At 46.7% G+C, this 25,893-nt stretch overlaps 1 protein-coding gene across 8 annotated transcripts in view; it reads right to left on the reverse strand.

Moving 5' to 3' along the window:
- Window positions 1–25,893, reverse strand: part of MSH5 (mutS homolog 5) — a 113,508-nt gene that overhangs the window by 4,396 nt on the left and 83,219 nt on the right. For all 8 annotated transcript variants that reach the window (XM_056540526.1, XM_056540522.1, XM_056540521.1 and 5 more), the window contains 8 exons: window positions 25,537–25,646; window positions 24,930–25,010; window positions 9,372–9,459; window positions 7,064–7,250; window positions 6,864–6,990; window positions 5,624–5,773; window positions 4,583–4,657; window positions 3,638–3,781 (listed from right to left, as the gene is read on the reverse strand). In XM_056540526.1, coding sequence (XP_056396501.1) covers window positions 3,638–3,781; window positions 4,583–4,657; window positions 5,624–5,773; window positions 6,864–6,990; window positions 7,064–7,250; window positions 9,372–9,459; window positions 24,930–25,010; window positions 25,537–25,646 — 962 coding nt within the window. The remainder of the gene's footprint in view (window positions 1–3,637; window positions 3,782–4,582; window positions 4,658–5,623; window positions 5,774–6,863; window positions 6,991–7,063; window positions 7,251–9,371; window positions 9,460–24,929; window positions 25,011–25,536; window positions 25,647–25,893) is intronic.

The following is a 25,893-nucleotide window of genomic DNA, read 5'->3' on the forward strand; positions in this document are numbered from 1 at the left end:
ACTATGGGCAATATATAATTATAAATATATATATATATATATATATATATATATATATATATATATATACGGGATGATTATTTAACTCAGGGAGAGTTCACCACTCCTGGTGTGATGGAGCTTTCAAGGGCTACTAAGCACTCCGCAGGCCTTCTGGGTAGGGGAATATGCAAATCAGCTCATTACATCACCTTCTCAGGCAATGTTCCCTGGTATCAGCTTAGCTCCAGTTACAGAATATAAAAAGCCAAGCCAGAACTCCTCTCTCCAGAAGGAAAGAGTACCCATCTGCAGACAGCTGTTTCAGGGTCGAACCATGTAAAAGAGTACCCATCTGCAGCTGTCTGCAGATGGGTACTCTTTCCTTCTGGAGAGAGAGTTCTGGCTTGGCATTAATCCCGATTAGCTTTTTATATTCCGTAACTGGAGCTAAGCTGATACCAGGGATCATCGCCTGAGAAGGTGATGTAATGAGCTGATTTGCATTTTCCCATATATATACATATATATATATATATATATATATATATATATATATATATATATATATATATATATATATATATAATATAATATATATATATATATATATATATATATATATATATATATATATATAGTTTATGAGATGATTCTCTTTCAATGCAGGAAAATGTAAAAAAAAAAAATATATATATTTTTGGTGGTGTCTCAAAGGAGTTAAAGTTTTGCAACATCTGGAGAGCCAAAGTTTGAGGCCACTGCCTTAAAGCATTACTAACATATCACAAAACTTTTGACATGTCAAAAGAGACATGTCAAAAGTTTTTGTGGTGGCCCAGTACAGGAGTTGCACTTCTGTACCTTTCTGTCCTGTGTGGCAGACTCTCTCATTGTCCCCTGAGTCCACCCTTATTGTATGTATCTTAAAGGGGTACTTCCTTGGAAAACTTTTTATTTTTTATTTTATTTTTTTAAATCAACGGATGCCAGAAAGTTAAACAGATTTGTAAATTGCTTCTATTAAAAAATCTTAATCCTTCCAGTACTTATTAGCGTCTGTATACTACAGAGGAAATTCTTTTCTTTTTGGATTTCTTTCTGTCACGAACACAGTGCTCTCTGTTGTTACGATTCGGCAGGCTGGATGTGGAACCTCTGTGTCAGCGAGGGATTGGCGTGGACCGTGTCGGTGGACCGGTTCTAAGATGCTACTGGTATTCACCAGAGCCCGCCGCAAAGCGGGATGGTCTTGCTGCGGCGGTAGCAACCAGGTCGTATCCACCGGCAACGGCTTAACCTCGCTGACTGCTGAGAAGGCGTGGGACAGAAGGACTAGGCAGAGGCAAGGTCAGACGTAGCAGAAGGTCGGGGCAGGCGGCAAGGTTCGTAGTCAATGTGGATAGCAGAAGATCTGGAACACAGGCTTTGGACAACACTAAACGCTTTCACTGGCACAAGGCAACAAGATCCGGCAAGGGAGTGCAGGGGAAGTGAGGTTATATGGACAGGGATCAGGTGGAAGCTAATTCGGCTGATTGGGCCAGGCACCAATCACTGGAGCGCTGGCCCTTTAAATCTTAGAGTGCTGGCACGCGCGCGCCCTAAGGAGCGGAGCCGCGTGCGCCGGGACGTGACAGCCGGGGACCGGGACGGGTAAGTAACTTGGGATGCGATTCGCGAGCGGGCGCGTCCCGCTATGCGAATCGCATCCCCGCCGGCAATGTCAGTGCAGCGCTCCCGGTCAGCGGGTCTGACCGGGGCGCTGCAGAGAGAGAGACGCCGCGATCGCTCCGGGGAGGAGCAGGGACCCGGAGCGCTCGGCGTAACATCTGTTGACACCTCTGTCCATTTCAAGAACTGTCCAGAGCAGGAGAAAATCCCAATAGCAAACCTATGCTGCTCTGGACAGACAGAGGTGTCAGCAGAGAGCACTGTGTTCGTGACAGAAAGAAATGCAAGAAGAAAAAAAAATTCCTCTGTAGTATACAGCCACTAAGAAGTACTGAAAGGATTAAGATTTTTTAATAGAAGTAATTTACAAATCTGTATAACTTTCTGGCACCAGTTGATTAAAAAAAAAATTTTTTTCCACCGGGGTACCCCTTTAAATGGTTACTAAGTGCCTTATGTTATGTATGAGATTGTCTTTATAATGTTCATATGCCTTTAAATGTTGTTACCAAGTCATGTAACCAGGGAAGGTGTCAGTGACCAGGTGACTTGTGTGGTGACCTATAGGACCCCTCCAAATTGCTCCCTTATAAACTAAGGGAGGAGTTTGCTACCTCTCTTGAGTTACAGTCTTTGCTGAGTACAGAACAGTCAAGACCTGAGAGTGTCTGGTGTCCTGAGGAGACCCAAGGCCTAGTCACACAGCCACGCTTCCATCAGCAAGTGCCCCACAGGTGAACGTCAAAGCCTGTTAAGCTACACAAGGGGTTAAGTCTAGTCAGTCAAGTCTGTCTAAATTCAGCGTGGGTCTGCAGCATTCTGTCCAAGTCCACTACAAGTCCCAGGGAGCCCGCAAGTCTCCTAAGTCACTGGTCATCTCCTTGGGCCTAATTGAGCTGTAAGGACTATTCCATCTGTCTTCCTCAGTAAAGCTGCCGTTGTTCCGTAACTTGGCATTGGAGTCATTATTTGCCCCGCGCCTAGCCCAGGATCCAGCGGCCATACCTCGGGTGGTGCAGAGGTTAACCACGCCCTGGGGTCACAAATACAAGGGGTTAATGCCACCTGCTCCTAGGGTAACAACAGCTGCCTTCATCACACCCTCACCACAACTTTCATCTGTCAGGATCTGAGTGTTCAGCTCCCCACCCCAATTGCTTGAACAAGACAGGTAAAGAGAGCAGCTGAGTGCCGCTCACCCGAATATGGATTCTATAGTAAGTCTATGGGGCTTGTCTCTTCTAACAAGATGGGGAGATTAACAAGTCAAGGAGAGAAGTGCTCAGCTGCGTGCTTCTTCCAGCTCCTGTGATATTGGGGATCTAGGAGCCTTCACAACCATGTAAAAGCCCAATAGAAAGTTTGCCATGCAGCCTTTGGCACATATGCCAGTCATGGGTAGTGTTCGGTATACAGTGAAAATCTCTTGGCCCCACCTCTTAGAAAGAAAGGGAAGACTCAATGTCCTTCTGTCTTACCAACATATGCATGTGTCACTTTTGAAGTGTTAGGCTATGTTCACACTACGGATTGTCCGCACGGCATAATATGTCATTGTTAGTAACGCAAAGGAATGCGCCGTCTCATGGACAGCTATGCATTCCATGCAGAGTCCCCAGAAAGAATTAACAGGTTCCTTCTTTCTGCGGATAGGAAAGACTGAATTACCGTGCCGGAAACATCTGGCATGAAAATTCTGCCATGTGCACTGCGCAGCAGAATCCCGTTGTATTCAATGAGTCACTGTTGCAGCGGAATATCTGTCCAGAATTCCAACTGGAATTCCACGCAGAATTTCAGAGTCTTCAATTGCAAGGCATAATATCTCCCACAAATTCTATTGCAAAGGGCCACACCCATGTGCAGCCCCTAATATGTGATCAGGGGTCTGGTGGGTACAGGGTTTGAAAAGTGGGATGTAGGCCTCCACCAACCCAATGTTATTCACAGTATTCATAAATGTTGATTTCAAGTAGGTTCTCACCTGATAATGCACTATGGGACTCTCTGGGAGTATTTTTAGCTGAATTAGACTGTGAAAGTTAGTAGAAAGTAAAATATAGGGGCAGAGAGGCCCCTGCTTAATCCAATGTCTGAGAATGGCAGCAAGAAGGGAAAGACCATCCACCTAGAAAGACATAGGAGGATATTCTTGTGAGAGCGAACAAATTAGATAGATAGATAGATATATAATAGATAGATACATAAACAGAAGAATACAGCAGCACACTGCTAGCACAAAGATATAGATAAAACATGAGTATATAGATACAACATGAAAAGCTATACAGCTATGGTGCAATAAATGGAAATATAAAATTATGAAGTTATTAAATAGTGAGGTACTTAGCTTGCAATTTGGCGGCCAAATAGCTTGGACCGTCCCACCGCGAGGTCACCTTATCGTGGTGGGACGGCCCAAGCTATTTGGCCGCCAAATTGCAAGCTAAGTACCTCACTATTTCATAACTTCATAATTTTATATTTCCATTTATTGCACCATAGCTGTATAGCTTTTGATGTTGTATCTATATACTCATGTTTCATCTATACCTTTGTGCTAGCAGTGTGCTGCTGTATTCTTCTGTTGCTGTATATTTAGCCCAGCAGCGTGCACCTGTAAGCCAGGTCCATATAATAGTTTGGAATTAATAGTGCTGGCTAACTTATCCTTTTGTCTAGATAGATACATAGATAGATATGAGATTGATAGACAAATAGAAAGATATATTATACAGACAGATAGATAGATATGAGATAGATAGATAGATAGATAGGAGACAGATGGATAAATAAATAAATAGACAGATAAATATGAGATAGACAGACAGATAGATAGATAAATAGATAAATAAATAGATAGATATGAGATAGATATTAAATAGATAGATAGATAGATATTAGATAGATATTAGATAATGTTCCTTACCGTATTGGTCCCTTTTCCAAATTCATCTATTAAAACAAGTGAATTCTTAGTTGCATTATTCACTGCATTTGCCACCTGAATAAAAAATTTACATGTTAATAATATAAAATATTAATATAATATAAAGTTCTACAAATATAATATAGGTAATGGTGACAACCAACTTTACAAAAAAAAAAAAACACTATTTGCCAGTGCATCTAAAAGAAGGATAATAGAGAAACTTGTCTAACCAACCCTGTGTAGCCTGATCCTGCAGTAAGGTTAGGTTCAGACTACGGAATTTCCGCCTGCAATTCCGCTTTGAAATTGCAGGCGTAAATTCCGCTTGCTAAAATGTACTGTATAGTGAATGGGTTTCCGTTCACAAATTCACACTCCGGAATTTGTGAAGCGGAATTTGTGTACGGAAAATCCGCTTGGAAATTTCCGTCTGAAGAATGGCGTTGCTCTTTCTTCAGGCGGAAAAACGCGTGGAACACATTGCAGTCTATTGGAGACTGCAGTGTCCGTGCGGTCCTAGCGTCGACTGATTCAGTCAGCGCTGGCCGCACTCGGAATCTCCGGGCGGAAATTTCCTGCCCGGAGATTCCGTAGTCTGAACCTAGCCTTATACTCCATTCTATCTGTCTTCTACCAGGGTCCATTAGCATGAAATAGAGGGTGGATGGAAGCAGGAATAAGTGCAGAATCAGACTACACAGGGTTTGAAAGATGTCTGTAACCACGGAGACACATAGGTCTGCATAGAGCTGTCAATCACACAAACCATTGGCCACAAAAACTCCAAAAAACACCACAAAACCAATGCTCTGCTTGTGCAATGTGGAATATGCATAAAAAATGCACTGTGTGGACAGGGCCTCATAAGGCCACTACTAGTTTAGTTGCTATTTACCCCTTGGAGAACTCAGCCACAGCTGCCACGTGTTTTCCTGAATTGCAGGTCCAGCTACCACCTATAATTCAGGAATGTACACAGCCACAGCGGAGAATGATACCACCGCATGTAAGAGTGCCCTAAATGACAAACTCACTAACCTGGTTCAGGTCAATCATGAAGGTGGACAAGCCAAGAGAAACAGATTCCCGTGTCTGTAGACGAGTGAAGATTCCATCCACGGGCCCGATTTCAGCATACGAGGCGGGGACATAACTTCCAATCATAGCCATGAAGACAATGAGACCCACCTGAGGTTACATGTAGACAGTTAGTCCATACAGATACAGCACATAACTACAGGGGCCCCCGTCGTAGGGGGCAAACTACCAAAATCAGGATATTTAAGCCCCACCATGGTAAGGTCTTCAACTCAGCTGGCAATGGCCCCAATCTGCCCCCTTTTGGACAGAGTTTACATGGGCACTCTCATTAAAACTAATTTTTAGTTTTAACTTATGGTAAATAAAAAATAAAAGATGTTTTCTGATGTTTTATTTGTGTTTACAAAAGCTGCCACTAGGTGTCTCCCTACTTGTCCAGAGCACATTTCCCCCCCATCTCTTGCACAGACTTTGGACTCCTGCTGGCCTGGTAGAAGTCCAAAATCAGGAAATGCTGAGAGGGTGTGTGTACAGCGTTATCCAATCATAGCTCATCTCACACTGAACTGCTCTGGGCTGTGTGTAGCAGAGTGAGGGAGGAAGTTCTCCCCTGTATGGCTTCAGATGATGTCACACCTGCTGGGGAACGCCCCTTCCCAGTCTGTGAATCTGACTGAGCAAAAATACAGAGCGATATCAAGGTAGAAAACTAACAAATAATAAAAATAAAGACGGGGCGTTTATCATGATGGGGATTTTATGATCCTGGGAGGATTATAAAATTTAACAAGATCATGAGAGGTACTCTTTAAGTAAACCCTTTGCAGACTGGTTCACATGATTCTACTGCTAGGGTCAGGACTGTTGGCAAATATGGTAGGGTGCTTAACCCTGAACTGCTTTCACCGCTTGTTGTGGCATTAAAGGGGTACTCCGCTGTTCAGCGTTTGGTACACACTCTAAACACTGGAGCCGGCGCTGGAAGCTCGTGACATTATAGGCCCCCCCTCACAATGACCCGCCCCCACAGTGAAAGTCTATGGAATATCCCGCCCCCTCCCATAGACTTGCATTGAGGGAGCGTGGCGTGACATCATGAGGTTGTGGGGCTATGACAACAAGAGCTCCCGGTGCCGGCTCCAGCATTCGGAACAGTTTGTTCCAAACGCTGAGCAGCGGAGTACCCCTTTAAGGCCACCTCTAGACACTGCAGATTCTTCAGATCTGTTCTGCGTACCTGTTTCAGATATACACTCTTCCCGCATGAGTTGGGTCCCGTCACAATTTTTATCCTCTTTTCTTGCTCTCCAGTCATGGTTGGGTTTGGGACAAATGTTCCAGAGCAAAATACCATAAGGGGGTGTCTGGAAGAGAAAAAGTAGATTAAAGCCAAAAATCTAAGAGTTTATGAACATGACGGTGTAACCCCCTCCTTACCTGCCCTCTTTTATATTGATGACGTTGTTAGATGTGTAACATGGACGAATGTATCCATTCTCACGGGCAGAGACGGCCATGGCTAGAAGAGCGTCCAGCTGCCCGACATACTCAGTGACCTCATATAGGACAGTTGACCTTTCCAGGATCAAAGTCTGAAGTTGATGCATTATTATGGTCTCGTGATCTGTGGAGAACCCACACACATTAGTTACACCAATACTTCTCATATATCACTGCAATTGCAGCACCTCCATTTCTGCACCAAAATCCTACAACCCCTTATTTGTTAGTTGTCATTGGAAACAGTCAATAAGCTTGTTGTCAGATATCCCCGTAACAGCTTAACCCCTTAAGGACGCAGGACGTAAATGTACGTCCTGGTGAGGTGGTACTTAACGCACCAGGACGTACATTTACGTCCTAAGCATAACCGCGGGCATCGGAGCGATGCCCGTGTCATGCGCGGCTGATCCCGGCTGCTGATCGCAGCCAGGGACCCGCCGGCAATGGCCGACGCCCGCGATCTCGCGGGCGTCCGCCATTAACCCCTCAGGTGCCGGGATCAATACAGATCCCGGCATCTGCGGCAGTTCGCGATTAAAATGAACGATCGGATCGCCCGCAGCGCTGCTGCGGGGATCCGATCATTCATAACGCCGCACGGAGGTCCCCTCACCTTCCTCCGTGCGGCTCCCGGCGTCTCCTGCTCTGGTCTGTGATCGAGCAGACCAGAGCAGGAGATGACCGATAATACTGATCTGTTCTATGTCCTATACATAGAACAGATCAGTATTAGCAATCATGGTATTGCTATGAATAGTCCCCTATGGGGACTATTCAAGTGTAAAAAAAAATGTAAAAAAATGTAAAAGTAAAAGTTAAAAAAAAGTGAAAAATCCCCTCCCCCAATAAAAAAGTAAAATGTCCGTTTTTTCCTATTTTACCCCCAAAAAGCGTAAAAAACATTTTTTATAGACATATTTGGTATCGCCGCGTGCGTAAATGTCCGAACTATTAAAATAAAATGTTAATGATCCCGTACGGTGAACGGCGTGAACGAAAAAAAATTTTAAAAGTCCAAAATTCCTACTTTTTTAATACATTTTATTAAAAAAAAAATTATAAAAAATGTATTAAAAGTTTTTTATATGCAAATGTGGTACCAAAAAAAAGTACAGATCATGGCGCAAAAAATGAGCCCCCATACCGCCACTTATACGGAAAAATAAAAAAGTTATAGGTCATCAAAATAAAGGGATTATAAACGTACTAATTTGGTTAAAAAGTTTGTGATTTTTTTTTAAGCGCAACAATAATATAAAAGTATATAATAATGGGTATCATTTTAATCGAATTGACCCTCAGAATAAAGAACACACGTCATTTTTACCATAAATTGTACGGCGTGAAAACGAAACCTTCCAAAATTAGCAAAATTGCGTTTTTCGTTTTAATTTCCCCACAAAAATAGTGTTTTTTGGTTGCGCCATACATTTTATGATATAATGAGTGATGTAATTACAAAGGACAACTGGTCGCGCAAAAAACAAGCCCTCATACTAGTCTGTGGATGAAAATATAAAAGAGTTATGATTTTCAGAAGGCGAGGAGGAAAAAATGAAAACGTAAAAATTAAATTGTCTGAGTCCTTAAGGCCAAAATGGGCTGAGTCCTTAAGGGGTTAATAAAGTTAAAGGGGTACTCCAGTGGATTTTTTTAAATTTTTTTTAAACAACTGGTGCCAGAAAGTTAAACATATTTGTAAATGACTTCTATTTAAAAATATTAACCCTTCCAGTACTTATCAGCTGCTGTATACTACAAAGGAAGTCCTTTTCTTTTTGAATTTCTTTTCTGTCTGACCACAGTGCTCTCTGCTGTCACCTCTGTCCATGTCAGGAACTGTCTAGAGCAGGATTGGTTTGTTATGGGGATTTGCTCCTACTCTGGACAGCTCCTGACACGGACAGAGGTGTCAGCAGAGAGCACTGTGGTCAGACTGAAATAAAATAAAAATAAAATAAAAAGAACTTCCTCTGGAGCATTCAGCAGCTAATAAGCACTGGAAGGATTAAGATTTTTAAATAGAAGTCATTTACAAATCTGTTTAACTTTCTGGAGCCAGTTGATTTAAAAAAAAAAAATTCCACTGGAGTACCCCTTTAAGTCTGAATTCTACTTTAGCATTCTCAAAAGGATAGAGCACAAATAATTTGCATTGAAGTCAATCAGCTTACTAGGCCAAATACTTCCATAATATTATGTGACTATACATATCCCTATAAATACTGATCACAGGTCTGACCTCGTATGTCACAAAGGAGATCCCCCAAAACTGTATCCAGCTCTTTGGTCCGTGCACTTCTGTAATGGAGTCGACCTTCAGACAGAAACTGCTCAAAACAAAAATATATTTCACAGATAACTGAGGTGTGAACATAACACATGAAAATAATATGATGACATGGAAATAAAGCAGGAAAGGACACAAAGGTATCATCAAGGGGTTCAGTAGAGGGTTAAATTCACTTTCGGCCCTTTAAAGGGGTACTCCGCCACTGGCATCTTATCCCCTATCCGGATAGGGGATAAGATGTTAGATCGCCGCGGTCCCGCTGCTGGGGACGGGCGATACAGGGGCCGGAGCAGCGTGACATCATGGCTCCGCCCCTCATGACATCACGGCCCGTCCCCTTAATGCAAGTCTATGGCAGGGGACGTGACGACCGCTACGCCCCCTCCCATAGACTTGTATTGACGGGGGCGGGCTGTGACGTCACGAGGGGCGGAGCCATGACGTAACGATGCTCTGGCCCCTGTATTGCCCGTCATTACGTGCAGAGCGATCTCGCTCTGTGCAGTAATGATGGTGGGGTGCCGCAGCAGCGATTCCGGGGGTCCCCAGCAGCGGGACCCCGGCAATCTGACATCTTATCCCCTATCCCTTGGATAGGGGATAAGATGTCTAGGGGAGGAGTACCCCTTTAAGATCGTACATTATGAGATTTATTTAATTTTTGCAGTTGAAGAAATTAAAGGGGTATTCCAGGAAAAAAAAAAAATTATATATCAACTGGCTCCAGAAAGTTAAACAGATTTGTAAAAGACAGGCCGACCAATAAGATTTAAAGGGGTTATCCAGGAAAAAACTTTTTTTTATATATCAACTGGCTCCAGAAAGTTAAACAGATTTGTAAATTACTTCTATTTAAAAAATCTTAATCCTTTCAGTACTTATGAGCTTCTGAAGTTAAGGTTGTTCTTTTCTGTCTAAGTGTTCTCTGATGAAACGCGTCTCGGGAAACGCCCAGTTTAGAAGAGGTTTGCTATGGGGATTTGCTTCTAAACTGGGCGTTTCCCGAGACACGTGTCATCAGAGAGCACTTAGACAGAAAAGAACAACCTTTACTTCAGAAGCTCATAAGTACTGAAAGGATTAAGATTTTTTAATAGAAGTAATTTACAAATCTGTTTAACTTTCTGGAGCCAGTTGACATATAAAAAAAAGTTTTTTCCTGGATAACCCCTTTAAATCTGATTGGTCGGCCTGTCTTTTGTCAGAAAGTTTTCACAACCCTGCAGCCCAATCCACATTTCCTGACACAATTCATAGTACAGTGGTCCCTCATCATACGATGGTAATCCGTTCCAAAAGGACCATCGTTTCTTGAAACCATCGCATGTTGAGGGATCCGTGCAATGTAAAGTATAGGACAGTGGTCTACAACCTGCGGACCTCCAGATGTTGCAAAACTACAACACCCAGCATGCCCGGACAGCCGTTGGCTGTCCGGGCATGCTGGGTGTTGTAGTTTTGCAACATCTGGGGGTCCGCTGGTTGAAGACCACTGTTAGACAAAGTTATACTCACGTGTCCCCGCCGCTCCTGACCGTCACCACTCGTCACCGCTGCCCTGGATGTCGCCCTCCATCGCTGTCGCCGCGTCCCCGAGGTGTCCCCGTTGCTCCGGCAAGGCCTCTGCTTCCCCGGCATCCTCGCTCTCCGTCGCCGCCATCACGTCACTACGCACGCCGCTCCTATTGGATGACGGGACGGCGTGCGCAGCGACGTGATGACGACGATGGAGAGCGCCGACGATGCAGGGGATCCCGAAGAGGACGCGCCGCAGCCCCGAGGACAGGTAAGTGATCGTCAGCGGAGCACATGGGGCACCGTAAACGGCTATCTGGTGGCAGCTGAAGCAGTCTGCTCTGCCGGATAGCCGTTTATGCGATGGCCCCGACATACAAAAGCATCGTCTGTTGATGCTGCCTTCAACATGCGATGGCCTCTGAGAGGTCATCGCATGTTGAAATGATCGTATGTCGGGGCCATCGTAGGTCGAGGGGTCACTGTAGTTGTATGTGTCAGGAAACGAACAAGATTCATAGGTGTCCGAAAATCTGGCATAGTTTTCATCCAGCATTATTGTGCCAGATAAAAAAAGTTGTATGAAGTGTTTTTTTTTGGTGTGTTTTTTTTTTTTTTTTTGCCAAAATGTATATGTAAAATCTTTAGGAGCTTTAGTTTAATCCAATAAAACAGAAACAGACACGACTAGAAACATGGATGCATTTCAGGCAGAATACTGCCCTTAGTCATCATGATGAGGGATGCATTTTAGGCAGAAAAATACCCTAATTATCACGATAATGGACACGTTTCGGGCGGAATACTGCCCTAATTCATCAGGATGATAGTGCATGCATTTCAGGTAGAATACTGCCTTTAAACATTGTGATAATGTGATGGGCGAATTTCAGGCAGAATGCTACCTTTAAAATTGTTTTCCACCGGAAGGGTCCAAACTACAGTGGAAAACTATTTTTTTCATATCAATTGGCTCCAGAAAGTTAAACAGATTTGTAAATTTTTTCGATTAAAAAAAAATCTTAATCCTTCCAGTACTTATCAGCTGCTGTATACTACAGAGGAAGTTGTGTAGTTCTTTCGAGTCTGACCACAGTGCTCTCTGCTGACACCTCTGTCCATGTCAGGAACTGTCCAGAGTAGAAGAAAATCCCCATAGCAAACCTCTCTTGCTCTGGACAGTTCGTGACATGTCAGCAGAGAGCACTGTGGTCAGACAGAAAAGAACGACTCAACTTCCTGTGGAGCATACAGCACCTGATAAGTACTGGAAGGATTAAGATTTTTAAATAGAAGTAATTTACAAACCTGCTTAATTTTCTGGTACCAGTTGATTCGAAAAAAAAAAAAAAAAAATACATTTCCACCGGAGTACCCCTTTGAATAATCAGCAGCAGCAGAATAAAGTTTTTGAAGATTTAATTTACTATGCTGGACAACTCTTCTGCTATAGTGTCCACCATCTGGTTCAGAAGTCGCCTGGTGGCGTGGGGGGTGGCTGTGAGCTCTCTATGCCTCCGGCTGTGTAGCAGCACATCTAGGAATACAGGGGTTAAGATTTTTTAATAGAAGTAATTTACAAATCTGTTTAACTTTCTGCCACCAGTTGATTTAAAAATTTTTTTTTACAGTGGAGTACCCTTAACCCCTTAAGGACTCAGCCATTTTTTGCAATTCTGACCACTGTCACTTTAAACATTAATAACTCTGGAATGCTTTTAGTTATCATTCTGATTCCGAGATAGTTTTTTCGTGACATATTCTACTTTAACATAGTGGTAAAATTTTGTGGTAACTTGCATCCTTTCTTGGTGAAAAATCCCAAAATTTGATGAAAAATTTGAAAATTTTGCATTTTTCTAACTTTGAAGCTCTCTGCTTGTAAGGAAAATGGATATTCAAAATAAAAATTTTTTATTCACATATACAATATGTCTACTTTATGTTTGCATCATAAAATTGACGTGTTTTTACTTTTGGAAGACACCAGAGGGCTTCAAAGTTCAGCAGCAATTTTCCAATTTTTCACAAAATTTTGAAACTCGCTTTTTTTCAGGGACCAGTTCAGGTTTGAAGTGAATTTGAAGGGTCTTCATATTAGAAATACCCCATAAATGACCCCATTATAAAAACTGCACCCCCCCCAAAGTATTCAAAATGACATTCAGTCAGCGTTTTAACCCTTTAGGTGTTTCACAGGAATAGCAGCAAAGTGAAGGAGAAAATTCACAATCTTCATTTTTTACACTCGCATGTTTTTGTAGACCCAATTTTTGAATTTTTGCAAAGGGTAAAAAGGAGAAAATTTTTACTTGTATTTGAAACCCAATTTTTCTCGAGTAAGCACATACCTCATATGTCTATGTTAATTGTTCGGCGGGCGCAGTAGAGGGCTCAGAAGGGAAGGAGCAACAAATGGTTTTTGGGGGGCATGTCACATTTAGGAAGCCCCTATGGTGCCAGAACAGCAAAAAAAAACACCATTTTGGAAACTAGACCCCTCGGGGAACATAACAGGGGTAAAGTAAACCTTAATACCCCACAGGTGATTCACGACTTTTGCATACGTAAATAAAAAAATAAAAAAAAATTCCCTAAAATGCTTGGTTTCCCAAAAGTTTTACATTTTTAAAAAGGGTAATAGCAGAAAATACCCCCCAAAATTTGAAGCCCAATTTCTCCCAATTCAGAAAACACCACATATGGTGGTGAAAAGTGCTCTGCTGGCGCACTACAGGTCTCAGAAGAGAAGGAGTCACATTTGGCTTTTTTGAAGGAAATTTTGCTCTGGGGGCATGCCGCATTTAGGAAGCCCCTATGGTGCCAGGACAGCAAAAAACCCCACATGGCATACCGTTTTGGAAACTAGACCCCTTGGGGAACGTAACAAGGGGTAAAGTGAACCTTAATACCCCACAGGGGTTTCACAACTTTTGCATATGTAAAAAAAAAAAAAAATTTACCTAAAATGCTTGGTTTCCCAAAAAGTTTACATTTTTACAAAGGGTTAAAGCAGAAAATACCCCCCCAAAATTTGAAGCCCAATTTCTCCCGATTCAGAAAACGCCCCATAAGGGGGTGAAAAGTGCTTGGCTGGCGCACTACAGGTCTCAGAAGAGAAGGAGTCACATTTGGCTTTTTGAAAGCAAATTTTGCTCTGGGGGCATGCCGCATTTAGGAAGCCCCTATGGTGCCAGGACAGCAAAAAAAAACACATGGCATACCATTTTGGAAACTAGACCCCTCGGGGAACGTAACAAGAGGTTAAGTGAACCTTAATACCCCACAGGTGTTTCACGACTTTTGCATATGTAAAAAAAATAAAAAAAATTTTACATAAAATGCCTCTTTTCCCAAAAATTTTACATTTTTAAAAAGGGTAAAAGCAGAAAATACCCCCCAAAATTTGTAACACAATTTCTCCCGAGTACGGCGATACCCCATATGTGACCCTAAACTGTTGCCTTGAAATACGACAGGGCTCCAAAGTGAGAGCGCCATGCGCATTTGAGGCCTAAATTAGGGACTTGCATAGGGGTGGACATAGGGGAATTCTACGCCAGTGATTCCCAAACAGGGTGCCTCCAGCTGTTGTAAAACTCCCAGCATGCCTGGACAGTCAGTGGCTATCTGGCAATACTGGGAGTAGTTGTTTTTCAACAGCTGGAGGCTCCGTTTTGGAAACAGTGGCGTACCAGACGTTTTTCATTTTTATTGGGGAGGGGAGGGGGGCTGTGTAGGGGTATGTGTATACGTAGTGTTTTTTACTTTTTATTTTGTGTTAGTGTAGTGTAGTGTTTTTAGGGTACAGTCGCACGGACGGGGGTTCACAGTAGTTTCTCGCTGGCAGTTTGAGCTGCGGCAGAAAATTTGCCGCACCTCAAACTTGCAGCCGGATACTTGCTGTAATCCTCCGCCCATGTGAGTGTACCCTGTACATTCACATTGGGGGGGGGAAGGAACATCCAGCTGTTGCAAAACTACAACTCCCAGCATGTACGGTCTATCAGTGCATGCTGGGAGTTGCAGTTTTGCAACAGCTGGAGGCACACTGGTTGTGAAACACAAAGTTTGGTAACAAACTCAGTGTTTTGCAACCAGTGTGCCTTCAGCTGTTGCAAAAGCTACAACCCCCAGCATGTACGGACAGCGGAAGGGCATGCTGGGTCTTGTAGTTATGTAACAGCTGGAGGCATACTACTTTGGCTGGGGATGCTGGGGACTGTAGTTATGCAACAGCTGGAGACACACTGGTTTGCTACATAACTCAGTGTGCCTTCAGCTGTTGCAAAACTACAACTCCCAGCAGTCACCGACAGCCAACGGGCATGCTGGGAGTTGTAGTTATGCAACCAGCAGATGCACTACTACAACTCTCAGCATGCACTTTAGCTGTTGGTGCAAGCAGGGAGTTGTAGTTACACAACAGCTGAAGGTACACTTTTCCATAGAAAAAATGTGCCTCCAGCTGTTGCAAAACTACAAGTCCCAGCATGCCCATAAGGGCATGCTGGGAGTTGTGGTGGTCTGCCTCCTGCTGTTGCATAACTACAGCTCCCAGCATGCCCTTTTTGCATGCTGGGAGCTGTTGCTAAGCAACAGCAGGAGGCTGTCACTCACCTCCAACGATCCAGCCGCATGAGGTCAGTCCCTCGTCGTCGCCGCCGCGGCCGTCGCTCCTGGGGCCCCGATCCCAACATTGACGCCGGGGATCGGGGTCCCCAGCACCTGGGGTGCTCGTCCCGCACCCGCTCACGTCCCCCGGAAGAGGGGCGGAGCGGGTTGCGGGAGTGACACCCGCAGCAGGCGCCCTGATTGGTCGGCCGGTAATCCGGCCGACGAATCAGGGCGATCGTGAGGTGGCACCAGTGCCACCTCACCCCTGCAGGCTCTGGCTGTTCGGGGCCGTCTCTGACGGCCCCGAACAGCCTGTAATTCCGGGTCACTGGAGACCCGATTGACCCGGAATCTGCCGCAGATCGCTGGACTGAATTGTCCAGCGATCTGCGCCCATCGCCGACATGGGGGGGCATAATGACCCCCCTGGGCGATATGCCCCGATGCCTGCTGAACGATTTCAGCAGGCATCGGGCATCGGCTCCCCTCCAGCTAGCGGCGGGGGGCCGGGATTTGACAGGATGTACTCAAACGTCCTGAGTCCTTAAGGACTCGGAAAAGGGGCCGTTTGAGTACGTCCTGCGTCCTTAAGGGGTTAAAGGGGTTATCCAGGAAAAAAAAAATGTTTTATATATCAACTGGCTCCAGAAAGTTGAACAGATTTGTAAATTACTTCTATTAAAAAATCTTAATCCTTTCAGTACTTTTTAGCTGCTGAAGTTGAGTTGTTCTTTTCTGTCTAAGTGCTCTCTGATGACACCTGTCTCAGGAACTGTCCAGAGTAGAAGCAAATCCCCATAGCAAACCTCTTCTACTCTATGCAGTTCCCGAGACAAGCAGAGATGTCAGCAGAGAGTATGTAGTTCTTTTAATCTATTGCAAAACTACAACTCCCAGCATGCCCGGACAGCCAACGGCTGTCCGGGCATGCTGGGAGTTGTAGTTTTGCAACAGCTTAAGGTCCACAGTTTGGAGACCACTAGTCTAGCAGATTTACTATTCTTCTGAAGGAAAGCTCATTTTCATATTTTTTTTCCCCAGGGAGTATTGCTTGGCCTATAAGACACCTTCAACTGGCTCCAGAAAGTTAAACAGATTTGTAAATTACTTCTTTTAAAAAATCTTAATCCTTTCAGTACTTTTTAGCTGCTGAAGTTGAGTTGTTCTTTTCTGTCTTAGAGCTCTCTGATGACACCTGTCTCGGGAACTGTCCAAAGTAGAAGCCAATCCCCATAGCAAACCTCTTCTACTCTGTGCAGTTCCCGAGACAAGCAGAGAGGTCAGCAGAGAGCACTGTTGCAAGACAGAAAAGAACAACTCAGCTTCAGCAGCTGATAATTATTGGAAGGATTAAGATGTTTTAATAGAAGTAATTTACAAATCTGTTTAACTTTCTGGAGCCAGTTGAAATAAAAAAAATATATATATATAGTTTTTTCCTGGAATACCCCCTTTAATGCCCCACTTTGGCCATCAATTGATTCTACATCTGTCAATAAAAATGTAGAGCCAACGTCTATGTTCCCAGATTCCTAATTTCTTAGAATTCTCTATATGATATATGGAGGATACAACATCCTAGTCATATGGATTATTCTTTTTTTTCTCATCCCCATCAAGTTTATACTAGAATCGATTTTTTTTTTTTTTTTTGGCTAATAAAATACTGATAGATTCGGTAGCTCAGACTAATATTCGCACGATAACTTGGTCTGATCATGAACCGATCTCTATGAAAATTAATGAACAACAAAAGTCTCCACCCTGCTCGCCCTGGAGGGCCAAACAGCACCCAGCACCCAGTACTACAGCACCCAGACTATACACTAAACAGGAGATAAGGGACTTCTTTGTATGTAACGGGGTCTGTATCGGAGGAAACCGTACTTTAGTGTGCGTTTTAAGGTACACTTATAGCTCAATCATCAGATTTTGAAGATAAAGGGGTACTCCGCTGCTCAGCATTTGGAACAAACTGTTCCGAACGCTGGAGCCGGGAGCTCGTGATGTCATAGTCCCGCCCCTCATGAAGTCAAGACCCACCCCCTCAATGCAAGTCTATAGGAGGGGGCGTGACTCTCTTGATTTATATAAATATGATTTGGCATTAAGACGATTGTGATTAAAGTCCTTTTGGCAGGGAAACAAACCAGGGAAAGTGCTCTCCAAACATTTAAAAGCTAATGCTGATAGTTCCCGCATAATATGTTCATCATTGAAAGATGGAACTAAGGTTTTTGACCCTCAAACTATAGCAAACACGTTTGCAGATTATTACTTTAAAAATTGTATAATTTAAAGGGGTACTCCGGCGCTTAGAGACATCTTATCCCCTATCCAAAGGATAGGGGATGAGACGCCTGATCGCGGGGGTCCCACCGCTGGAGACCCCTGTCATCTTGCACGCAGCACCCCAGTTAAAATCAGTCCCCGGAGCGTGTTGGCTCCGGGTCTGATTACCGGCGTCCACGGGGCTGCCGGCGTGTGACATCACGCCTCCGCCCCCCGTGTGACGTCAAGCTCCGCCCCTCAATGCAAGCCTGTGGGAGGGGGCGTGACAGCTGCCTTTATCTCTATACACATGAGCATTCAGCTCAGCTAAGCTTTCATGTGTTCTGAATAGAGAGAAGAAGAAGCCACTGCCAGACTCCTCCTACGGCAACTTATCTCTCTGCTTCTCGGCCTTTTGGATAAGATCATGTGTAGTATCTGTTCTTATCAGTTTCATGCCAGTGGTCCATACAGCACCGGTGTGGAGCTGGTGGGGATGGGTGCTGCATGGTAGGGGGCAGGTGTACCTGGGCGCTCGGGGGCTGGTGCCACAACACCAGCTCAATGGCTGCCTCGATGAGACCTGCTCCCTCCAGGTCTCGCCATGAGGCTGGGGGGGGGGGGGGGGGGTGAAGGCTGAGGTACATCTGTACCTCGGGGAGTGGTGACCCTGAGGTGCCGAAACTCACTGGGTGTAACAGCTCACTGAACCACACGCTCTTCCCATTTGGCCCTTCTGGGTGTCCCTCCTGGCTGTCCTGGGGAGGTGTGTGTGGCCATTCGGTTCCGCACCTCCCTGCAAACCCTGGGCATTCCTGCATGGGCAGGATGCCATTGTATATGGCTCTGTGTGTGGATTCTTCGGCTAACGCCTGGGAGCACTTATGTTCCCCTAGTAGCTTCAGCGAAAAGGGACATTGAGCCTGGACCCTTGCAGGTGCCTTTTGGCCCCGAGGGAAAGGGTGGTTTCATTGGGGGGGCCTCTCTCCTTTTGGAGAAGGGCTTTGCGATGGACCGCATCATTGTGAAGGTTTTTTCTGAGTGTGACACGTTTGCACTTTTTTCTTGCACGTGGGTGATAGAGAGCACGTTCCTCGGCTCTTCAAAAAAAAAATAAAATGTATCCCTCTGAGAGCAAAAGGATTGGGCAGCTGAATTCCAACATGTCTGTGGTGGCCCAGGGAGGTGCTAGTTCAGTCTCCTTGAGTCTTTGCTGAGGACAGTGAGGTCAAGTCCAGAGAGAGAGTGTCTGGTGTCTTAAGGAGGCCTGAAGTCTACCATGCAGCCACGGATCCAAAAGTCCACTGCCCCACAGGTGAACGTCAAAACCTGGTAAGCTACAAACAGGGTGAAATCTGTCTAGTCAGTCCCAGTCAAGTCAGTCAAGATTAATCTGTATACAAATAAGAGAAAAAATTACCTTGGCAGCAGGCGCTCAGGATCCCAAAGGAAGTAGTCACACTCAGCTCATAAAGTGGCAAAATGCAGCAACTTTATTTGATGTACAGCAATAAAACAATGACGCAGTTTTTTGTTGATGGGTTGCATGCTTTGTTGCGGGGTAGCGGGTTGTACGTGGGTGGGTCGCCGTTACCTGTGTGGGGCGCAGCTGAGGGACCTGGGGGGCAGGTGGCTCCGGGGGTGGCGCTGGGGGTGGCTTCTGGGGGTGGCGCGGGGGTTCAGCAGGTGGGGACTCCCCCGGTGGTAGCGGCTTCGGGGTCCGGTGGGGGGGTTCGTTTGGCGGATGCGGCTAGGGGGGAGGTTTATGTGTGCTTTGAGGGCCCCTTAGGCGCGCACCTCAGGGCCGAAGTGAGGGAGAAAATTTGGAAGCGGGAGTACGTGGATATTTTTTCGCTACTCCCGCTCGAAAAATTTAACCTGGATAGAGTGCGTCCGGATGAGTCGAAACGGTTGGAGAAGGTGGAGGAGGAGGAGCGTCGGCGGTACCGGCTGATACCGCGGACGTTCTCGAATTGGCTTCAGGCCTTCGCAATTTTGGCCTGTGTGGTGGGGGAAAAGTCGCCGGAGCATTGCTCCGGTCTCTTTTGTTATATGGATGCGGTGGGGGAGGCGTACAGGGTGTACGGGGGTTCGGCGTGGCTTCGGTACGACGAACAATTTCGTCAGCGTATGGCGGTGCGTTCTGACCTGCGGTGGGACCATAAAGATATTGGGCTGTGGATGCGGCTGATGGCCGCTCCGCGTGGGGGGGGTGGCTTGCAGTCCTTTCGGGACGGCGCAGGGGGGGCTGGTTCTGGGTCTGGGCGGTCGGCGGGGGCCGGAAAAGGAGTGTGTTGGCAATTCAATGAAGGGAATTGCAAGTTCGGCGCTGAGTGCCGGTTTAAACACGAATGTTCGGGCTGCGGCGTGGGAGGACACGGGCTGTCGCGCTGTTTCCGGCGGGGAAGAGGGAGACTGGGAGAGGTTGACGCGAAGAGGGGCGACCCCGGTGCAGGTGGGAAGGATGGCACCTTTCCTCGCCAGGTACCCAAATAGGGTTGTGGCGGAATTTTTGAGGTCTGGGTTTACGGAGGGTTTTCGTATCCCCTTCGAGGGGATGGGGTACGGTAATGGGGCAGTTCGGAATCTGGTTTCGGCGTTGGCCCGCGCGGATTTAGTTGAGGAAAAGTTGTTGAAGGAGGTGTTGTTGGGTCGGATGGCTGGACCGTTCGAGTCGCCTCCGTTAATGGGCTTGCGGGTCTCCCCATTGGGCTTGGTCCCTAAGAAAGAACCCAACAAGTTTCGCCTTATTCATCACCTCTCCCATCCAGTTGGGGGGTCGGTGAATGATGGCATTGACCCGGCGCTTTGCGCTGTGTCTTACACCTCGTTTGATGCGGCACTGGTGTGGGTCCGGAAGTACGGCAGGGGGGCGTTGTTGGCTAAGACGGATATTGAGGCGGCGTTTCGTCTTTTGCCGGTACACCCGGACAGCTTTGCGTTGTTGGGGTGCTGTTTGGGGGGTCGGTTTTTTTGTGGATTTGTGTTTACCTATGGGCTGCTCTGTTTCCTGTGCGTTTTTCGAGCAGTTTAGTTCCTTTTTGGAGTGGGTGGTGCGGAGTGAGTCAGGTTTGGAGTCGGTTCTACATTACCTGGACGACTTCCTTTTTTTGGGCCCGGCTGGGTCTAGGGTATGTGCGATTTTGCTGCGGGAAATGGAGCGGGTGTCGGGTTGGTTTGGCGTCCCGTTGGCGCCTGAAAAGACGGAAGGCCCGTCTACCTCGGTTAAATTTTTGGGCATAGTGATCGACACGGTAGCCATGGAGTGTCGGCTGCCCGAGGATAAGCTGGGAGAACTGAGGGAGGCGGTGGGGAGGGCATGTCGGGTTCGCAAGTTGCAACTGCGGGAGGTCCAATCTTTGTTGGGCCGTCTCAATTTTGCGTGCCGGATCATGCCTATGGGGCGTGTTTTTTGCAGGCGTCTCGCTGCGGCTACGGCGGGTGTCTCGCGGCCTAACCACTATGTGCGGCTGTCGGCTGGGTTGCGGGCGGACCTGGGGGTGTGGCAGGTTTTTCTGAGTCGGTATAATGGCCGTTCGGTGGTGATGGGGAAGCCGGTGTCGAGTGTGGATTTGGACTTGTATACCGATGCGGCAGGGGGCTGCGGGTTTGGGGCTTTTCTTCAGGGTCAGTGGTGCGTGGGGCAATGGCCGGGTGAGTGGCAGGAGGCGGGGTTGACGAAAAACCTTGCATTCCTGGAGCTGTTCCCGATTGTGGTGGCGGTGTTTGTGTGGGGTGAGATGTTTTGCAATCGGAAGGTGTGTTTCCATTGTGATAACATGGGGGTGGTCTTGGCCATTAACAACCAGACGGCGAGTTCTCCGCCCTTGGTTACGTTGCTGCGGCATTTGGTGTTAAGGGTGTTAGAACTTAATTCACAAGTGGTGGCGTTGCATGTACCGGGGGTGGATAATGCGGTGGCTGACGCTCTCTCTCGTCTACAGTGGGACCGTTTCCGGGAACTGGCGCCGGAGGCAGAGGTGACCGGCCTTCCGAGTCCGGAATGGCTGTGGCGTCTGGTTTAGAGTTAGAGGTGGCGCTTGCTTTGGTCGGCCGCTCAGTGTGCCAGGCCACTTGGTCGGCTTATCGGCGCTGGTGGTCAGACTGGGAGAAGCTGGTGGGGCAGTTGTCAATCGCGGGCGCCCCCGCTGAATGGGAGGCGGCCTTGTTGTTTTATGTTGGTAGGGCGTTTTGCGAAGGGGTGTCTCCGGCGGGAATTGGTCGACGAATGTCGGCCTTGGCATTTTGGTTTAAAGTTCGGGGTTTGCCGGATGTTTCTAAGTCGTTTTTGGTGCGGCAGGCGTCGAGAGGGTTTCGGAAGGGGGCGGTGTCCAGGGATGTGAGGCGCCCAGTGACTTTTCCGCTTTTGTGTCAGTTGGGGGTGGCGTTGGGGGAGATATGTTTTTCTGATTATGAGTGTCGCTTGTTTCGGCTGGCGTTTGCGTTGGCGTTTTTTGGGGCGTTTCGTATTTCGGAACTGGTGGCGCCTAGTAAGCGGCGTGTTGGGGGTTTGCTTTTTTCCGATGTGAGTCTGGCTGATGGGGTGTTGCGATGTTTTTTGCGCTATTCTAAGACGGATCAGGTGGGTCGTGGGGCGACTGTGTGTTTGGCGGCTTTGCGGGGTTCGGATATGTGTCCGGTTTTTTGTTATGCCGCATTTTTGGAAGTTCGGACGGGGGTTGTGGGTCCTCTATTGGTGCATGCGGACGGGGGGTTCTTGTCGCGTTTTCAATTTGTTGGGGTTTTTCGGAAATGTTTGAAGATGGTGGGTTGCGGTGCGAGGGAGTATAGCTCTCATTCATTCCGCATCGGGGCGGCCACCGAGGCGTCTCGGTGGGGCTTGGGGCCTGACGTCATTCGGCGGATCGGGAGGTGGGAGTCGGAGAGGTTTCAACTGTATGTTCGTCCTCATTTGGTGTGAGTGCTGTGTGTTTTGGGAGTGCGGTTGGTAGTTTGTTCTTGTTGTTTTTGTCTTTTAGGTGCTGGCCCGGGACTGATTTGGATTGTCGGCCACTCATATGTGGTGAGGGGCGGGGTGAGGGCTGGTGTTCGCCCGGCGGGCCGCCAGTTGGGCTTGGAGAGTTCGGCAGGACAGGTGCATTGGTTGGGAAAGGGGGGAATGAGGTGGGCGGAGCTGTTGGCCAGGGTTCAGTTCTTTGTCCATTTGGATAGGGCCCCCGATGTCCTGGTTATACACCTGGGTGGGAATGATTTGGGTGTGCGGAGATCGCACGATCTGATCAGGGACATCAAGATGGACTTGTTCAGGTTGTGGTCGTCCTTTCCTGGCCTGATTGTTGTGTGGTCCGAGATGGTGGCTAGGCGCAAGTGGAGGCAGGCTCGTTCGGTGGTGGCTTTAAATAGGGCTCGGATTAAGGTTAATAAGGTTATTAGCAAATTCGTGGCCCGGAATGGGGGACTGGTGGTGCGACATCGGGAATTGGAGGGGGGCCCTTTGGAGTTCATGGCTGAGGATGGGGTCCACCTCAATGTTTTGGGAATGGATCTATGGATTTTGGAGATTCGAGAGGTAGTGGAAAGAGCCCTTAGTTTGTGGAGGAAGGGTGACTAGTGAGGTGTCACTTGTCGCCGTTGTGGCGGTGGCAGGAGAGAGACCTGGAGGTACATGTGGATGGCATGGAGGTGATGGGATACAGTGTGGAGGTGGGCTGGGAGCGGTTCCCAGCCCGATGGAGAAATTCTTCAAGGGGACATGGGTCCCAGGATGGTCGGGGGGCCTCACAAAACGGTGCTCCTGTGCAGGTGCTCACGGCTAGGAGTAAGGGAGGCCCCATTCTAGTTTGGGCTCGGTAACAGTGCCTTCAGGTCCTCCTCCTCATGTATTAGGGACATGTTAACTTATGTTAAATTATGTTTAAGGATGTTTATACAATGTTTATGTATGATGTTCATACTATAGTTGCATTACAACGTTTTAATTGTGTTATTTAATAAAGGGGCTGCTGTGGCCTTGTTACCACCAACATTGTGTCTGTCGTGTTTAAGGTAAGGGGTTGTTATGGGGACAAAGGGGTTGGTGGGAGGTAGGTTACAGCAGCTATAATATCCCCTAGTCATGTATACCGCAATACAATAGGAGCCTAAAACAGAAATGCATATAGTAATTCTGGACAGCAGGGGGCAGCATAGCGAGGAAAATATCAAGACTGTATAAATGTTTACTATGTACAATATGTATCTTACACAGCGAGGGTCATATACAACACATACTGTATTTTTCGACGTATAAGACGCACTTTTTCTTCCCCAAAACTGGGGGGAAAAAGTCGGTGCGTCTTATACGGCGAATACACCCCTATCGCGGCGGTCCCTGCGGCCATCAACGTCCGGGACCAGCGGCTAATACAGGACATCACCGATCGCGGTGATGCCCTGTATTAACCCTTCAGACGCGGCGATCAAAGCTGACCGCCGCGTCTGAAGCGAAAGTGACACTAACCCGGCTGTTCAGTCGGGCTGTTCAGGACCGCCGCTATTTCACCGTGGCGGTCCCGAACAGCCCGCCTGAATAGCCGGGTTAGTGCTTACAGGACACCAGGAGGGACCTTACCTGCCTCCTCGGTGTCTTCTCCGTTCAGGGATCCCCTGTATGGCCGGCGCTCTCCTTCCTCGTCATCATGTCGTCGCGTACGTGCGTCGGCGTGCGTAACAACGTGGTGGCGGCGACAGAGAGCGAGGATACCCGGCCGGCAGCAGAGACGTTCCGGAGCGACGGGGACACGGCGACAGCGATGGAGCGACATCCAGGGCAGCGGTGACGTGTCCGGAGCTGCGGGGACACGTCAGTATTACCTCCTATGCAGTGGTCTTCAATCTGCGGACCTCCAGATGTTGCAAAACTACAACTCCCAGCATGCCCGGACAGCCAACGGCTGTCCGGGCATGCTGGGAGTTATAGTTTTGCAACATCTGGAGGTCCGCAGGTTGAAGACCACTATTGGGTTCAAAATCTTTAATCTTTTAGATTTTGCACCTAAAAATAGGGTGCGTCTTATACGCCGGTGCGTCCTATAGGACGAAAAATACGGTAAATGATAAAAGGAATGAGAGCTAATGCAGAGAAGGAAGAAATAAACACCTCACCATGAAATCAAGACCTTTAATCTCAAAGTCACTCTTGTCCTGCATGAACGGGAGGCGCTCGATGGATAGAAGGAATCCTATCTAAGGGTGACAAAACGGTATATAATATAGAGATAATAAAATGAGTTAAAGGGGTATATATATATCAAATGGTTCCAGAAAGTTAAACAGATTTGTAAATTACTTCTATTAAAAAATCTTAATCCTTCCAGTACTTATTAGCTGCTGAATACTACAGAGGAAATTCTTTTCTTTTTTGGAAAACAGAGCTCTCTGCTGACCTCTCTGTCCATTTTAGGAACTGTCCAGAGCAGCATATGTTTGCTATGGGGATTTTCTCCTACTCTGGACAGTTCTTAAAATGGACAGAGATGTCAGCAGAGAGCACTGTGCTCGTGATTCAGCAGAGAGCTCTGTGTTCCAAAAAGAAAAGAATTTCCTCTGTAGTATTCAGCAGCTAATAAGTATTGGAAGGATTCATATTTTTTAATAGAAGTAATTTACAAATCTGTTTAACTTTCTGGCGCCAGTTGATTTAAAAAATAAAGTTTTCCACCGGAGTACCCCTTTAAGATAGTGTCCATCTTGTTCCGCTTAGTTCTCTCACCAGTGGGATGTAGATCACACAGCATGATGGTATCTGATCGTCCAAGGTCTCCAGTTCCTTGCGGGCAACCTCTGTTAGGAAGTCTGGCAGTCCTTGTAGCCTACGTTTCTCTGTCACAGGTCAACACAAATGAGTAAAAGTCTCACAAAACCCACGTGTTCTGTTAGATTTAGTACATTTCTTTAGGAGAGGGTCACACGTAGCAAATACGCTGCGTATTTAACGTTGCAGGAAATGCAGGAAATCCGCAGTGTATTTTGATATGAGCAGACACACAGCACTTCCGCACTACAGCCCTATGTCCTCAGTAAGGACTGCTGTGGGGACACCCTGTGTGTCGGTCTGTAGCAAATTATT

This window comes from Hyla sarda, chromosome 9 (genome assembly GCF_029499605.1).
Source record: "Hyla sarda isolate aHylSar1 chromosome 9, aHylSar1.hap1, whole genome shotgun sequence".
NCBI classification, from domain to species: Eukaryota; Metazoa; Chordata; class Amphibia; order Anura; family Hylidae; genus Hyla; species Hyla sarda.